At 45.3% G+C, this 17,479-nt stretch overlaps 1 protein-coding gene across 1 annotated transcript; it reads right to left on the bottom strand.

The window, feature by feature from the left end:
• Positions 1-4,672: 4,672 nt before the first annotated feature.
• LOC309551266 (chymotrypsinogen A-like) lies at positions 4,673-15,070 on the bottom strand (the record flags this gene model as incomplete). Its single annotated transcript, XM_082251791.1, has 7 exons — positions 4,673-4,834; positions 7,914-8,047; positions 10,739-10,919; positions 11,720-11,798; positions 12,598-12,677; positions 14,433-14,536; positions 15,019-15,070. 7 exons carry the CDS (start codon positions 15,068-15,070, stop codon positions 4,673-4,675), a joined length of 792 nt encoding a protein of 263 aa, XP_082107917.1.
• Positions 15,071-17,479: the final 2,409 nt, after the last annotated feature.

Below are 17,479 nucleotides of genomic sequence, written 5' to 3'. Positions count from 1 at the left end.
GGCAATTGAACAGCTTGCCATCAAAAAGTCACCTGGACCGGATGGTCTGACGGCTGAGTTTTACAAAGCCTTTAAGTCTATTCTGGCCCCACATTTGGTAGAGATTTTTAACAGTTGTCTTGCTGAGGGGGTGCTTCCCCCTTCCATGAGACACTCAGCTGTGATTCTTCTTTCAAAAGGTAAATATCCTTCGATGATTGAGAATTGGCGCCCCATCAGCCTTCTCAATGTCGATAGAAAGGTCCTGGCGAAGATACTTTTCTGGCGCCTATCGACAGTAGCAGAGTCTTTGCTTTCTCGCCATCAGCACTGTTCGATATAGGGTAGGAGCACCTTCACAGCGGTTTTAGCTGTCCGGGAGGCCTTGGAGCAGTGCAGGGCTGCAGGCTGGGGAAAGTATTTACTGGCATTGGATCAAGCAAAGGCTTTCGATCGTGTCAACCATGAGTACCTGTGGTTGCTCTTTAGTAAGTACGATCTGCCGGGCGGCTTTGTCGATTGGTTAAAAGTCTTGTATAAGGGGGCAGAAAGCTTCCCTCTTGTTAATGGTTGGGTTGGACAGTCCTTTGAGGTTGGTTCTGGGGTGCGCCAGGGTTGTCCCCTGAGTCCCCTGCTCTATGTGTTTGCAATTGACCCCTTCTTCAGGAGGCTAGAGAGCAGCATGTTGTGTGGGGTACCAGTGGGAATCCCGGGTGAGCCGCCTTTGAGGGTTGTTGCCTATGCGGATGATGTGTCAGTGTTTGTCACTGGGACGGATGAAGCGGAGGAGGTGGTCTCTTTGACATCACGGTACTCTGAAGCATCAGGCTCCAAGATCAATCAGGAAAAGAGTGAAGTTTTTTGGATGGGAAAGGAAGGTGAGGGGTTTGATCTCCCAGACACCTTTCCAGTGCCCCAGGAAAAAATTAAGATATTAGGCATTGAATTTGGACCTGGCGATTATGGCCTCAAAAACTGGGAAGGAAGGCTGGAAGTTGCCAATACTAAGGTGGTCAGCTGGAAGAGATGGAAGTTATCTCTGAGGGAAAGGGTTGATCTGATTAAGACTTACCTGATACCGATCTTCTTGTATGTCAGCCCTGTCTGCATCTTGCCAGTGTCTCTCTATGCTAGGATCTATAGTGTGTTCTTCCAGATGCTGTGGGGGAACAGACTGAACCCCATCAAGAGGAATGTCACCTATCAATCCAGGAGGGAGGGTGGCTTAGGTATGGTCAACCCCGTTCTTTTCTTTTCACTGCTATTTCTCAAGTTTAACATTGGTAGTATGCTTGCAGTGGAGCCTCCTGGATGGGCAGGCATGTTTAGATCTTGGTTTAGGCCTTTTCTGTGACTTTGGGAAGAAGGTGGCCAAGTGAAGAATCTCAGGGGTCATCGTGGTCAGCTTCCAGCCTATGTAGCTCCGTGTCTGAAGTTGCTGCGGCAGTGGTGACTGTCGGCTGAAGATCTCAGATCCGCTCCGAGGAAAGTCCTTATGAGCCGAGTCTTGAGCGAAGTCTGTCATGATCCACTGGCCTTAAGGGATTGCCCAGGCCCAATTTTGAGGGAAGGGTTAAGACTAATTAATTTGGCTAGAGTCCCCCTTAAATTCAGGGATCTGGCCTGGTTGGGCTTCCACAGGAGGCTCTATGTTCGGGGCAATTTGAAATTCCGCAGTGGGATGGATCGTGGCTGTCCTCGGGAGGAATGTACAGGTGAGGAGGAGACTATGGACCCATTTTCTGCTTTGTTGCCCTTTTAACATAGAGGTATACAAACAGGTGGGGCGGGCCCTCGGTGTTCCTTTCCTCTCCAGGCTGGGTTATGCTGAGTGGGTGTACGGAGCATTCAATCCTGTTGGGTGTTTTTTTTTGGATTCACTTTTTTTTGTTAGTTTAGTAGTCCGTTATTACACCTGGAACGCACGGTGTCAGGTCACCCTTTGGTGTAAAATCCTTCCTGTTCAGGTGGTGGTGTGGGACATTCTGCATGAGGTGGGGAAGATTCGGGTGCTTGAGAGAGACAAGTGGGGTCAGAGGGCTTGGCTGAAGGCGTGGAGGGGTTTCAAGCCTCCCTGACTGCCAGGAGTCTCTTTCCCGGGTGTGGCTTTCTGTCTCTTATCACCCTAGATTGTTTCTTAATGCTTAGTTTTTGATAAATGGCTGCATACATAGGTGATGGGTTGTGCCTCTTAGGCCCTCTCTGCTGCTTTATGTAAAAAGTTTTCTAAAAATGTTGGAAGTGGATTATGTATATATTGTATATATTCTGCACATGGATGTGTATTCTTTTGTTTTCGGTTGGAATATTGTACTATAGTTATGTTTTTTACTTTTGTATAAAATATGTTGCTTGATTCTTTTCAATAAAAGATCAATAGTGCTCCATCATTGGTGTCAGTGGAAGGAATAGTGCCCCATCATTGGTATCAGTGGGAGGAATAGTGTTCCATCATTGGTATCAGTCGGAGGAATAGTGACCCATCATTGGTATCAGTGGGAGGAATAGTGACCCATCATTGGTATCAGTCGGAGGAATAGTGCCCCATCATTGGTATCAGTGGGAGGAATAGTGACCCATCATTGGTATCAATCAGAGGAATAGTGCCCCATCATTGGTGTCAGTGGGAGAAATAGTGTTCCATCATTGGTATCAGTCAGAGGAATAGTGACCCATCATTGGTATCAGTCGGAGGAATAGTGCCCCATCATTGGTATCAGTGGGAGGAATAGTGACCCATCATTGGTATCAATCAGAGGAATAGTGCCCCATCATTGGTGTCAGTGGGAGGAATAGTGTTCCATCATTGGTATCAGTCAGAGAAATAGTGACCCATCATTGGTATCAGTGGGAGGAATAGTGCCCCATCATTGGTATCAGTCAGAGGAATAGTGACCCATCATTGGTGTCAGTGGGAGGAATAGTGCCCCATCATTGGTGTCAGTGGGAGGAATATTGCCCCATCATTGGTAACAGTGGGAGGAACAGTGTCCCATCATTGGTCCTTTTCTGTAAAGTCCTTTTTTGTAAGCGGATGGTGAGGGGTTAACATTGCAGCAGAGCCCTTGGGCTTCCTCCCCTCCCCTCAGCTTTAAATGTCCCAGTTGCCTGCTCGTTCCGTGACTTTGAAAAAGCGATACTTCCGCGAAACATGTCGTCACGGCAACTGGGCAGTGCTTGCGAGTCAAGCTGGTTTTGAATTCCTGTTTCATCACTTCCGGTAGTGACGTCCTTCCGGTTTCCGGCTGCACGCATCCATTCCGCTAAGCTCTGCATTACAGGAGTTACAAGGAGGAATTGTTAGTGCACAACGGCCGGTTCGGTGTGCTCCCCGCCCCTCGCTGCACAAATAACCAGCTCAAGTTTTTTCCACCAGAGAGCGGACCCCATCCAGCGGCGATGCTTGGTGTACACCCCTCATCCATCAGGGACTTCACATACCGGTTTGGATTTTTATTTTCAACTATCAGTTTTCAATAAATTATATTGGTTCATGTTGGCTGTGGTTCCCCTATATCCACTGAGGCTAGCGCTGATTTCCTTGTTTTCTGTGTCCCATTATTGGTATAAGTGGAAGGAGTAGTGCCCCATCATTGGTGTCAGTGGGAGGAATAGTGCCCCATCATTGGTATCAGTGGGAGGAATAGTGCCCCATCATTGGTGTCAGTGGGAGGAATAGTGCCCCATCATTGGTGTCAGTGGAAATAATAGTGCCCCATCATTGGTGTCAGTGGGAGGAATAGTGCCCCATCATTGGTATCAGTGGGAGGAATAGTGCCCCATCATTGGTATCAGTGGGAGGAATAGTGTCCCATCATTGGTGTTAGTGGGAGGAATAGTGCCCCACCATTGGTATCAGTGAGAGGAATAGTGTCCATCATTGGTGTCAGTGGGAGGAATAGTGCCCCATCATAGCTATTCATGAGAGGAATAGTGCCCCATCATTGGTGTCAGTGGGAGGAATATTGTCCCATCATTGGTGTCAGTTGGAGGAATAGTGCCCCATCATTGGTGTCAGTGGGAGGAATAGTGTCCCATCATTGGTGTCAGTGGGAGGAATAGTGTCCCATCATTGGTGTCAGTGGGAGGAATAGTGCCCCATCATTGGTGTCAGTGGGAGGAATCGTGTCCCATGATTGGTGTCAGTGTGAGAAATAGTACCCCATTGTTGGCAATTAGGGAAGAAATAGTACCCTGTCATTGGGAAGAATAGTGCCCCATTTTTGTTGTTAGGGGAAGGAATAGTGTCCCATATTTGGTATCAGTGGGCAGTGTAGGTGCCGTAGTGTAGGGCAGTGCAGATGGTGTCAGTGGGAAGAATATTATTCCATCATTAGTGTCAGTGGGAAGACTAGTGCCCCATTGTTAGGGTCAGTGGTAGGAAGGAATAGTGTTCTTTTGTTGATATCAGTGACAGGAAATGCCCCATTTCTGGTGTATAAGGAATAGTGCTTTGTATCAGTGGGGGAAATAGTATTCCAAAGGCCTGATAAAATCAAGTAAAGGGCCACATTAGGCCCCCGGGCCGCAGTTTGGGAACCACTGGCCTAGGGGGTCAGTAACACCAGGAACAAAGGAACCCAAACACCAGTAGCTCCTTCGGGAGTGAGCTCTACATGAATCTTAAGAAAATACACAGCAAAAAAATAGTTGAAGTTACTTTATTGAGTATCAGAAATGGATTGGATGGTATTTAATTAGCGGCAAGAGTCTGGTCCACCCAGGATCTGAGGACGGTGACGCGGGCGTAGACTCCGGGAGAAGATGTAGCACAGGAAGAGCTGCCCCAGGACACAATACCGGCCAGTCTCCAGGCTCCGCTCCTCTCGCACACAAGGGGTCCACCAGAGTCACCCTGAAAGAACCAAACCAGAGATTACAGAAGAATTCTCATGTTGATGAATGTATGTGTGATATCAATGGTCAGCATTTCTTACAGAACGTTGGAGTCATGAAATAATAATAATGTATTCATTAATTCAACAGGACATAACTAACTCCTACCTCAATGGGGATTCAATTCATTGTAAATTAATGGAACCAGTAACACTTTAAAGAAAAGCTGTACATTTTTATTAGTCTTTGTACCCACTGGGGAGATTCGCTTTCTCTATTTGTACTAAAACAGAAATTGATGGGAAATCCAACATTTTAGGGCCAGAGGGGATGGGAAATCCTCCAATGGGGACATAAGTTCCTGTGACAACTCACCGGCCTGCATTTCTTGCAGAACTATGGAGTCAAAAAATAATATCCTCTACAATTGTGTGTAGACTCAATCCGGTATATTTGCAACATAAGTGGAACCAGTATTTGGATTGCAACGTAATTCTAAAGATTTTCTTTGAGGTTAAAGTGGTTCTATAGGCTCAAGGCTTTATTACCTTCTATGCATTAAGTTAAAAAACCTTCTCTGTGCAGCAACCCCCCCTTCCGCCCAACCCCTAATACATACCTGAGCCAGATCTTCCTCCAGCGATGGACATGAGATTCTCTACAGGACTCTACCTCCTTATTGGCTCCCGCTGCTTTCAATCACAGCCAGTGAGCCAATGAGGGGGGGGGGCTGAGCCACGGCTCTGTGTGTGAATGGAACAAGCCTTCTTGGGTGCCCCCATTGCAAGCTGCTTGCTCTGGGGGCACTTGGCAGGAGAGAGAGGACAAGAGCGCCGGCGAGGGACCCGAGAAGAGGAGATTCGGGGCTGCACAGAGCAGGTGAGTGTGACATGTTTGTTATTTAAAAAAGAAAGCCTTTAATATTAATTTAACATACATTTTTAAGAGAAGCCATAATTGGTGTTCAGTATTTTATTGGGTCTCATGGGTGTTAAGGGAATGTAACCGAAATGTGTCAGGATTTTATTGCTGTCTTTGTACCCATTGGAGAGAGTCACCCTTTATTTTTGTCCCTGAAAACAGAATTGGATGCCAAATCAAATATTTTAGAGTTGTCACCTCAGCAAGAGCTGATGGGAAATCCTCCAATGGGGACTGTGAAGTGAGTCACTTTGGTTGGGGGGGGGGGGCTTGTGGAACCCAGATTGCTTTAGAGAGGTTGGGAGACACCTCGTCCAGTTTCCCCAGTCCTTCCTGTGTGTAAGTCACCCTGTGTCTATTAGGGGCACAGGGTGACCAAGAACCCCAGTCAGGTCTGCTCTGCACTATTCAGACTCTTGCTAGTGGGGTGGGGGTTTGTTGCTGTTGAATACCTGCATTCCATTGTTCTATTGTTCCTGTCTGCCTATAGTAAGCTTATTATGGGATGTGTATGTTTGTTTGGCTAAGGGTGAGGGGTTGCCTGATTGTATATCTCTGTGTGCATGTGTTTTGAATAAACAGTTTGATTCTGGTTGACTCCAAAACTTGTACTGCCTAGTTCTTGGGGTAACTATAGCCAGATTCATGGATCCCGTGTTCCAGAGCTTAGGAAGCAGGTTACTGGCGGAGATACCCAGTCGCGGTGTCCGGATTCCGTCACAGGGACATAAGTTCCTGTGGCAACTCCCTAAGAAGAGAAATCCATTCACTTTGATGAGATTTCCTCCACTTCCTGTTGTATCTCCGGAACAGGAAGTGAATGGAAATCTACCTAGCAAGACACAGACAACAAAAAATAATCCAATTCATAAACAAGTGACCTGATCTGTGTTTGAACTTGTAAGGGGTCCGTTGAACCTGTTACCAGTTAAATCTCATGTCACAAGCAGGTCAGCCTGTAGGAGGGGTGCGGCGGCAATAACTCACACAGCCAGTTGCAAAAAAAAAAAATTTTGAAGTAGGAAACAGTTCACACTGGGACAGCTACCCAGCCGGACACACTCAGTTTCCCATAACATGAGGAAGTAGGTTCCTGCCGAACCAACAGCATCTGTTGGGAGGGGACAGAATGTAGCCTGGCTGTCTCGTGCCCAATCATGAAGGTATCCAGAGAGATGTGACCCTGTGCTTTCCCTCCTCACCAGAAACCTTTCCCTACCGCTAGTACTGTCCCTTACAGATGGGGGACCTTTCCCTACTCTACCCAATCACATAGAGCACGCCAAACCCAGGGGCCAGGGTCTTATATAGACTCTGCCACACCTAAGATGGCCACCAGAGTCACATGGGTGGCCAACATCCAGTTGGATCGCTACCCCAGTGTCTCAGGAAACCATGGAGGAACCCTGTTTCTCATTAATTCCTCTCCCCCTGCATTGCCGCTAAGGTTGAGCGCCACTTGCAGTGGAGACAGCAGACTGCACTTGCCTTCAAGGCAATAAGTAGACCAGTAGGCAATTGCATTGTACTTAAAGCGTATGTCAAGCCATTTTTTACTTTTTCATAGAGGGGGGGGGGGGGGGAAGGATTAGACAAGATTTTACTGCTACTCAGAACTACACTAGAAGGATTTCGCCTCACTCCTGTTCTGCTAACAATGTTTCACCAGACAGGAAGTGAGGGGAACTCAAAAAGGACACAGAAAGAGATAAAGTCCTAGTCTCTTCCTGCTCTCCTGGAAAAAGTGATTTTAATTCTGTCGGTGTTGGAGAGTTCCCCTCTCTTCCTGTCCAATAAACTGTCAAGACTGAAAGCGAGGAAAGACTTAATGAAGGGAGCCATGGATAGCTGTAAAATACTGACAAGGCTTCTAATCTTTCCCAACTCTTTACAGACTATCAAAAGAAAATGTTGGATGTGCACTTTAAGATGGCCTTATGTCATGATTGCCAATTTTTGGACTTTGTATAGTCCACTTAAGGTCATCTACCTCATGATGGCACTGCTCAACCACCATGCCAAGCTTAATGCCATCTTATATATTCTTTACAATAAAACATCAACGTGTCTCAGAGGAGAACTTTAACTTTGGAACAAATCATAAAACACATATATAAACAATGAAAGGGTCTAAAAGAACCCCCACTGGTCATAAGAAAGTGTGTATGTCATCGTACCATGCAGGAGGAGGCACCGGAGGCACCAGCGCAGATCATGGTGTCCCTGATTTGGGATCCCCAGTAGGACTGGCACTGAGTGTTGGTCAGAAGAGGAAGAGCCACCTGCTGGAGTTTAGCTGGCTTGGCTTGTGCTTAGGAGAGAGAGGGAGAAAAAATATTAACATTAAAAATGCACGGCAACTAGCATACTTAATCTCTAGGTTTGCCAGACATGCAACTTAGTAATTCTTGCTACTACTCATCAATGTAGTTAAAAGTAGTCAAAGAGACATTAACACCTCATCAGATTTATCATTGTCAAAAAAGTAGATGTCAAACCGGGGACAGAAAGCCAAGGTTCCCAAAGCTTCTTAAATGTATCAGAGTATCCCTGGGCTGGTATATCAAATGCTCCTTAAGAAGGGTCAAATTGACATGTGCTAGCCAGTTCTCTAAAGGAGGTGGATATGGAGGTGCCCAGTTGAATGCAATGACTTTTCGACCGAGAAACAGAATCCTGGATATTGGCACCCCTATCTCATTAGGATACAATTCCTCGTCTACATTCCCTAGGATACACACCCAGGGGAACAACTTGTGCTTTATAGCTCTATTGGGGGTATCTATAATAGACTGCCAGTACATAAATAATTGTGGGCACCGCCAAACTATGTGTACAAAGGTTTGCCAGGTCCTTGTCAGGCCCCTTTGATATCTCATGCAAACGGGGCTTTCCCTTCGACCCAATTTAAATAATTTTGGTATAGTATAATATGTTCTATTGATAATAAAAAAAGCTGTGATGATCTCTGCTTTTCCGGCAGCAGTTCCAAATCCTTTTCCCATCCTTTTCTGTTAGGGATGGTAAAGGCTTCTAGGTAACTTCCCAAAAGGGCTTTATATTTATATCTTTGAAATAAGGCTCCTTATTTTATACTTTTATACTTTTCTCTCATCTCTGTATCCTTGAGTGGAATCTTTGTCAGGGAAATGTCACTTATATTGACTTGTGATGTAAGCACATGATGGAGCTGAAGATACTGAAAGAATCTTTGATCAGGTTTATTATACTCCTCCTGTAAATCACAAATTGCCTTCGGAGTGTTTCCAATATACAACTGATGAAGATACATGATATGGTCATATTATTTGTAATGTATTTTCATATCACACGCCAACTCTTGAAGTCTACATTATGGCCATGCCACTGTGACGCCTGTTCATACCATACTGACAGCCTTCCTTGGAAGTCCACATTATGGCCATATCATTGTAATGCCTGTTCATACCAGACTGACAGCCCACCTTGGAAGTCCACAGTATAGGCCATATCATTGTAATGCCTGTTCATGCCAGACTGACAGCCAACCTTAGAGGTCCACAGTATGGGCATGCCACTGAGATGCCTGTTCATACCAGACTGACAGCCCACCTTAGAAGACCACATTGTGGTCATGTCATTCAGATGCCTATTCATACCAGACTGACAGCCCACCTTGGAAATAAACATTATGGCTATATCATTGTAATGCCTGTTCATGCCACACTGACAGTCAACCTTAGAGGTCCACAGTATGGGCATGCCACTGAGAAGCCTGTTCTTACCAGACTGACAGCCCACCTTGGAAGTCCACATTATGGCCATACCAATGTGATGCCTGTTCTTATCAGACAGATATCCCATCTCAGAAGTCTATATTATGGCCATATCATTGTAATGCCTGTTCATACCAGACTGACAGCCCACCTTAGAAGACCACATTGTGGTCATGTCATTGAGATGCCTATTCATACCAGGCTAGAACTGACAATTTCCCCCATTTTCACTTTAAAAGTCTAAGAGTTTTTCCAACTTATGAAGCTTCTCTAGGTAATTCATCTGCTCACCAATATTTAAAGTAATAATTTACTCCACCAAAAAAACCTAGCATATTCCAAAGCATCCAGTGGAAGTGCTACACGTCACCAGATGTTTTTTATTTCTGTCAGGGACATGCAACAGTGGCCGGCAGCTTACCTTCTCCTCCATGTCTCCATTAGAGGCCTGACTCTCTTTCTGGTTGCCTTTTATCGTCTCTCCTCTCTGTATGGCTCCGCCCCAGGCCATTCCAGGAAGTCTATATTAACTAGTGCACTGCAGGTCTGCTTTGCTGTTCAACTTTGTTTGTTAGCTTGTGTTCCTGTCTGCCGTGCGCTACGTCTACCTTGCTGTGTACCAATTTTTGGCTCGTCCCTGACTACTCCTGTTTGCCTGTGACCCTGACCTTTGGCCTGTCTCTCGGTTTCCCTTGTCTGTCTGTTTGCCCCAACCTCGGCTGACCCATCACTATTCCTTGTGTCCTAAGTGGCTGCTTCCCCTCTCTTCCTGTGGAGCATGACCTGGGGGACTCCAGTGGCCCCAACCTGGGTTCAGCTGCAGCGAAGCCCATCCTCACCATTAGAGGCTCTGGTGTACACCTGCTGGGCCTTAGACACCGCGCCCTGGGGAATATTGGGTTCACGTTTCCTGTCCATCCGCAGCAGTCAGCTATTGGGTTCACTACCTTGTGGTGCACCCCTGTCCCCAACAGGGTTCACGTGTCACCTGGCCACAGGGGACCTGACAATTTCTTTCTCCAACATTCTCTATATTTCACTCTTTTCAAAAAGAATGACCCTTCTCCCAAAAAAACTGCTGGGTCTCACCAACTAGATCTGCAGGATGGCCACAGCAGGAGAAGAGGACCAAAGCATACAAGGTATGCCCTAAAAATTTAGATGGAGGATTTTTAGGGCATGCTTCGTATGCTTGAGGACTTTAAGTGGTCAATATTGTATTTTTAAAGAATATCTAATCCACTTACTGGCAGCATTGGTGTATCCCCATCCAGTAGTGACGCATCTTTCTCCTCCATTGAAGACATCAGAGGAAGCAGCAAGACACACGGGAGCCACACGGTTATTGAGGGTGGCTGCACTGGAAAGCTTGATCAGGGTGATGTCATTGACGATGGTAAAGGAGCTGTACTGGGGGTGTCTGAAGACCTGAGAAAAGTTATAAGGATTAATGTTTTTATAGATTTTAATAAATCAGAATCTACTACTGAACTTGTAATAAATGTCCCTCTTAATCTTCTTTGTAGTTGAATCTGCTTACTTGTCATCTTATAATCTACTATTAACATTATACTGAAAGTTGTCTCCACCTCAAGCCGCCATCATATGTTAGGGACCCAAACAGTTACTTTGGACATGCTAGTGCTTTTACACCTGGGAGTACACCTGCATGCTAATTATATGTGAGAACCTCAGTGGGGGTTTCCTCGATTAACTGTGGGAAGCAGCCCTATTTAAAGCAATGGGAGGCTGCCTGCTCCTGCACCTAATTGGGACCAATCACGTGTAATCGCTCTTGCAGCATTCACCCCTGCTGTGGTTCTCACATCTAACCGGCAAGCAGGTGCATTCCTAGGTGTGACTGTATCCTTAAACAGGGGTAGACAACCTTGGCACTCCAGCTGTGATGAAACTGCAAAATCCATGAGGCATTGCAAGACTCTGGCAGCCACAAACATGGCTCCCAGAGGCTGGGGCATAATGGTATTTGTAGTTTCATCACAGCTAGAGATCCAAGGTTGCCTAACCCTGGGCTATATGATTTGGATATTCTTCAACCCATTTATGAGGCAGGCTATATATGACTTGCTGCAGCTTTTATGTAAATTGTGAGAATCTCGCACTGTGCAGTGAAATCAGAGTGAGTAGTTTCAATGCAGGAAAGGAGCCTGTAAAAGTAGAATTCTCATGTCTAATATTCCCAAAAAATGAAAGTAATAAGAGCTTACTCTTCCGATAGTCTTGACCTGGATGGGCTCAGCACTGGAAGACTGGTCGAATTCACCCAGGATCACACGATGTGCAGTTCTAGATGGAAGAGAAACATGGCAGATCATTGGTAAATGGTTGGGTGTCATGGTGACTATGGTTTTTAGACTCAATCTTATGGGGAAATTTTACATGTCTGGCAGTGAATGATCATTTCTTCAAAATAATCTAGTAAAGGGTACAAAACTATGCTACCCATACTATTTTCATGTATCTACTTTCTACAACGCCAACTTAAATCTTGAGATAAAATTGTACGTAAATTAGGTAAATGGCTCTATATTGTACTTGTTCTATTAGTCAGCTACTCTGGGTGTGCATTTTGGTAAATGGTTCTATATTTAGGATGTATCTGGTTTATAAACAAGAGGCTCTGGATGGACAGTTGAATAAATGGCTCTATATTTAGGATGTCTGGTCTATAATCCAGAGGCTCCGGATACATACTGTAGTTAGGTAGAAAAAAGACACAAGTCCATCTGGCTCAAATAATAAAAAACAAAAAACAGTAAAGATAATCCAACCATACAATCCCATATACACAATCCTATACCCGCAGTTGATCCAGAGGAAGGCAAAAAACCCCAGCAAAACATGATCCAATTTACTACAGCGTGGGAAAATATTCCTTCCTAAACCCCTGAGAGACAATCGGATATTCCCTGGATCAACTTTACCTATAAATATTAGTACCCAGTTATATTATGTACACCCAGGAAAGAATCCAGGCCTTTTTTAAAGCAATCTAATGAGCTGGCCAGAACCTCCTGGATGGAGAGATGTGAAGCATTGCAGTGAATGATGATTTTGTAGTAGAATATTATCATATTAAACTTACGTGACTCCACAGTGGGCAGCAGTGACAACCCAGAGACTGTTTATAAGTGAACCTCCACAGAAGTGGAATCCAGTGTTGTCCTGTGGTAGAAAAATCATGAGGTTATTGTGTTATATACAGATCACTTCACCTAACCCATGGAGAAAAGGACCAGCTGTTTTGGACTCTGACACTTTCCTTTACCTTCATATCACATAACTAATTGTCTAAGCAGTCAGACATGCTGGCAACACCGGAAGAATCCCAAAGCAGCACCTTCAGCTCTCCTGTTGCTATTATTTATCTATGCCAGCAAGACTGTAGAGTTTTCTTTTCTTGTAATATAGGTCAGTTTAAGGTTAGGTTCACACTAGATGCGGTGTGAATTCACAGTGAATTTGCTGCAAATCTGCACTGCATCAAAATCCCAAACCTGTTCATTCCAACTGATTGCAGAGCGTATGTTAACTTAACTACACCCAGCAATCAGTTTGCAAAATGCAGCATGATTCCGATTCCCGTGCAAACAAAAAAAGGGTCCTGCATGAGTTTGGCCTGAATGCGATGCGAATTCAGCCATAAAGTTTGCACCCCTTTACTGAAGGTGAATGAAAACCAGTGGAGGGATTTGCAGAAATGGATGAAGGATGCTAAATTAAAGCCAGTGAAGGGATTGGAGAGAGTGGTGGAGGACACTGAATGGAAGCCAGTGGAGGGATTGGCAGAGAAGGGGGGAGGACACTGAATGGAAGCCAGTGGAGGGATCGGTAGAGAGTGGTGGAGGACACTGAAGGGAAGCCAGTGGAGGGGATGACAAAGAGGGCTGGAGGACTCTGAATGAAGGTCAATGGAGGGGTTGGTAGAAAGGGATGGAGGACACTAAATGGAGACCAGTGGATGGATTGGTAGAGATGGGTGAAGGATACTGAATGGAAGCCAGTGGAGGGATTGGCAGAGCGGGGTGGAGGACACTGAATGGAAGCCAGTGGAGGGATTGGCAGAGAGGAGTGGAGGACACTGAATGGAAGCCAGTGGAGGGATTGGCAGAGAGTGGTGGAGGACACTGAATGGAAGCCAGTGGAGGGATTGGTAGAGAGGGGTGGAGGACACTGAATGGAGGCGAGTGGAAGGATTGGCAGAGAGGAGTGGAAGACACTGAATGGAAGCCAGTATAGGCATTGGCAGAGAAGAGAAGTAGACATGGAATGGAAGCTAATGGAAAGATTGGCAGAGAGGGGTGAAGGACACCAAATGAAAGTCAGGATTGGTGGACAGAGGTGGTGGACACTCAGCAGCTGTTAAGGTAAATAAGTCTGGTAATAGCATTCATGAAAGATTGAAGTGGGAGCCTATGTTGAGAAAGTCTTATGAGAAGGCTGTTGCAATATTCAAGGTGAGTGATATTAAGGGAGTGATTGATAAGCTTTGTGGTTTCATTGGTTGAGAAGGAGTAGATTTTGGAGATATTTTTGTGGTGAAGTCAACTAAATTTGAACATTGATTGGATTAGGGGCTGAAAGGACAGGTGAGAGTCTAGGATTACACCCAGTACTCTGGCATGAGCGGTGGGACTGATACTTCTATTATATTGTGAGTTCAATTTTATAAAGAAGGAGTTTGAAGTAGTGATGTGACATCCATGCTGATATATCAGTTAGTAATTTAGTAATGTGAGAGGAGATTAAAGGGGTGGGGTGGGGAGTATAGAGATAGATTTGAGTGTCATCAGCATAGAGGTGGTATTGGACGGCATGGAAGGTTTTCAAGTGACCAAGGGAGTGGGTGTGGATAGAGCAGAGAAGGGGTCTGAGGACAGAGCCATGGGGGACCTCTACAGAAAGTAAAAATGATCTTACCTGAAGAGACACCTGCCATGGCCAAGAACCAGAGACGGCATTTTCACCATTCACAACCCTGGCGTAGCCGGAGATAACAGGCTTGATGGCGGGAACACCACAGCCTGAGAAAAAAACACATTCTTAATACATTATTACACACTACCCTATAATATAACATAATAACGTGTTGGCTTTTAAGCTTTTTTTTTTTTTTTTTTTTAAACGTCTTTGCACTTTGTCTACATATCATTGTTAATCAGGTAGATTTTAATTTTGTAATAAAAAGTTAAATAGGCGGAGCCAAGCTATCCCAGCCATATATTGTTCAGTAGTTTGCTGGCTTTATTGTCTTATACATATTAGATCAGAAGGTAATTCTGAAAACTGAATTTAAATTAGAATGGTTCATCGTTGTGATTACTAAGATGCAAATTGCCAACAATTTTCAATACAATCAGTTCGATATTCTATGTTTTATGCACGTTCTATGAATGTATGTGTCTAAAATGTTTGTTATATATATTTAGTATGTGCAAAAAATATATATATATATAACTGTTATATATAATACAAAGTGCCACAAACACACAATATGTGTACTCACCATAGGCTCCGCTGAGCAAGGCCAGGCAGGACAGGACCCACAGGATTGCCATTTTCTGCTTTTCTTCGCTATAGTGACAATTGTAAGGTCTGTTCAGCTTATATACGCTCAGTCAGCCAATCAGGGGAGAGCTGCAGGCTTGTGATAAGGACAATTTTAGCACACCTGTCCGGAAACCTGGAGCAATTTTAGCACGCTTATCAGGAAACCTGGAGCAAATTTCACAAACTTGACCTAAAGGAAAAGATAGGAAGAAACAGGTGTTACAGGAGAACGTAGATTGTCAAGACTTTCATTGAGTGATGAAATCTTTACATATTCCATATATTTCAGAATATAAATGACACATTACTTTTATTATTATTATTATTATTATTATTATTATTATTATCATCCAACAATTTTTACATAGCTTTACGAAATCAGAACAGGATAGGCCTCATTGAAAGGATGAGTTTTTAGAGATCACCTGGAAAAGGAGTAGGTGATAGTTGGACAGATTGGGGTAGAAAGTTCCAGAAGATGGGAGAGTCTCTGGAGAAGTTCTAGAGACAAGCATGGGAGGAGATAACAAAGGTATTAGAGAGCAGGAGGTCTTAAGACAGGGGTGTCCAAACTACTGCCCTCCAGCTGTTCAGGAACTACAATTCACATGAGGCATTGTAAATCTCTGACATTCATGGACATAACTAGGCATGATGGGAATTGTAGTTCCTGAACAGCTGGAGGGCCATAGTTTGGAAACTACTGTCTTAAGAGAATCAAATAGTATGGTTTGGTTGGTATTTTGAGATGAGGTTGGTGATGTAGCTGGGGGCAGAGTTGTGGACAACTTTGAAGTTTGTTGTTAGTATTTATAATTTTATCAGTTGTGTGTGCGTAAGCCAATGTAAGGACTGGTAGAGAGGGGTGGTGGACATTGAACAGTTGGTAAGATGAATGAGTCCAGCAGCAGCATTCATGATAAACTTGTAGGCAGGTTGAACTGTGTTTGGTTCTAGTGAGTTAGCGCCTGGCCCAGGCAGGGGAAGGGGTTAACTTGTGGAAGTTCTGTTCTCAGGCTTTTCGCTCCTAGCCAGCCCACCTGTGATATAAAAATGGGCAAGGCTGAGGTCCTGTGCTCTTGTTGAGGTTTCCCTTCTTAGTTGGATCTTCCTAGCTGTTGGTACATGGAAGCTGGATTGCAGACACCAGGAGCCAGCCAAGCCATGGACAATGTCACAATGGACTTTTTCCTCACAGATGCATGGTTGGGCAGCCACACTACCATAGTTAGAGTTGGGGAAAAGACAATGTTCATATTGAACTCTTATGCCGCACTTGTTCAGTAAAGCTATATTAATGGCTATGAGCCTAGTCTGAAGTTATTCAAAGGGGTGCATGTTGGTTCTGGTGTATCTATGTGTGACAGAACACACTGTCACTGTGTGTTTTGGAGGGGACTGTGCGCAAGCCTCCTACCGACAGATTATGGGCCAGAAGATACTGGAGACCTGGGGACATTGCCTTTTATTTCATTTTATGTTCCCTTTATTCATCTTCTGAACAGCTGAAGATGACATGACTCAGGGCATTGACCTAATGTAATGTAATGCTACAGCCCTTCTCCCCCCCATCCCCCCTCCCTCCTTGTGTGGATTCATAACACGGACAATGGTCTGGGCTGGAGACATCTCTCCGCAGGGTGTGTGTATTAAGACTGCCTGTTTCAATGTACAAATGTTCCGTTCCCATTGGCTGGTCCTTGTCCCCTCCCCCCCCCCCCCTGTGGCAAGTCTAAGGGGAGTTTCCCTAACTGTGTGTAAAACTGTATGTCTTGGAATTTAATAAACAGTTTAAGCTCTGCATATTTAACCCTCAACACCTGTGTGGATTGTCTCGTGATTGAGGGGTTAAGGGCTGGATATGGCTTCTCCGCAGGCTGTGGGTGCGTTTGGAGGACAGGAGACACAGGTCCGGCGGATGTGCCCACCTGGGGTACTAAGATCCGTTACATTGGTTGGCAGCGGTGGGATGTCTCCTGCAGTCCAGGACATCCAAACCACCACCAGGATTCCAGATCTGGGCAGCTGCCGAGGAGTGATACGGGGACCAGCCAGCATGAGAGCGGAGTTCGGGAGGAGGCTGCAAGGCATGCGGAAGCACCATCGGGGACCAGCGACAGAGCACACCATGCTCGGCTGGGAGGATGTGATCTGCCGGCAACTCTGGCATGAGGCGCTAAGCCACGAGCGGCACCATCAGGGGAAAATCCTTCCCTCCTCCACAGAGATGTACCGGACGCAGTACCGTGCGCGAGAGGTGTTCCTGAGGGAACGACCACGAGATGAAGGGAAGACGGAGCACAGAAAATTGGTCCAGGAGGAAATGAGGCTGGACGCCAGCTACAGAGCCCACCAGTGGTTCGTGGCTCAACTGTGGCCAGGTACAGCAGATGGCAGCCCGACAGAAGGTGTTGTCT

The sequence above is a fragment of the Pelophylax lessonae genome, assembly GCF_965119305.1.
Source record: "Pelophylax lessonae genome assembly, chromosome: 1".
NCBI lineage: Eukaryota > Metazoa > Chordata > Amphibia > Anura > Ranidae > Pelophylax > Pelophylax lessonae.
The sequence above is the reverse complement of the archived record's forward strand: the minus strand, read 5'-3'. Positions and strand labels throughout refer to the sequence as shown.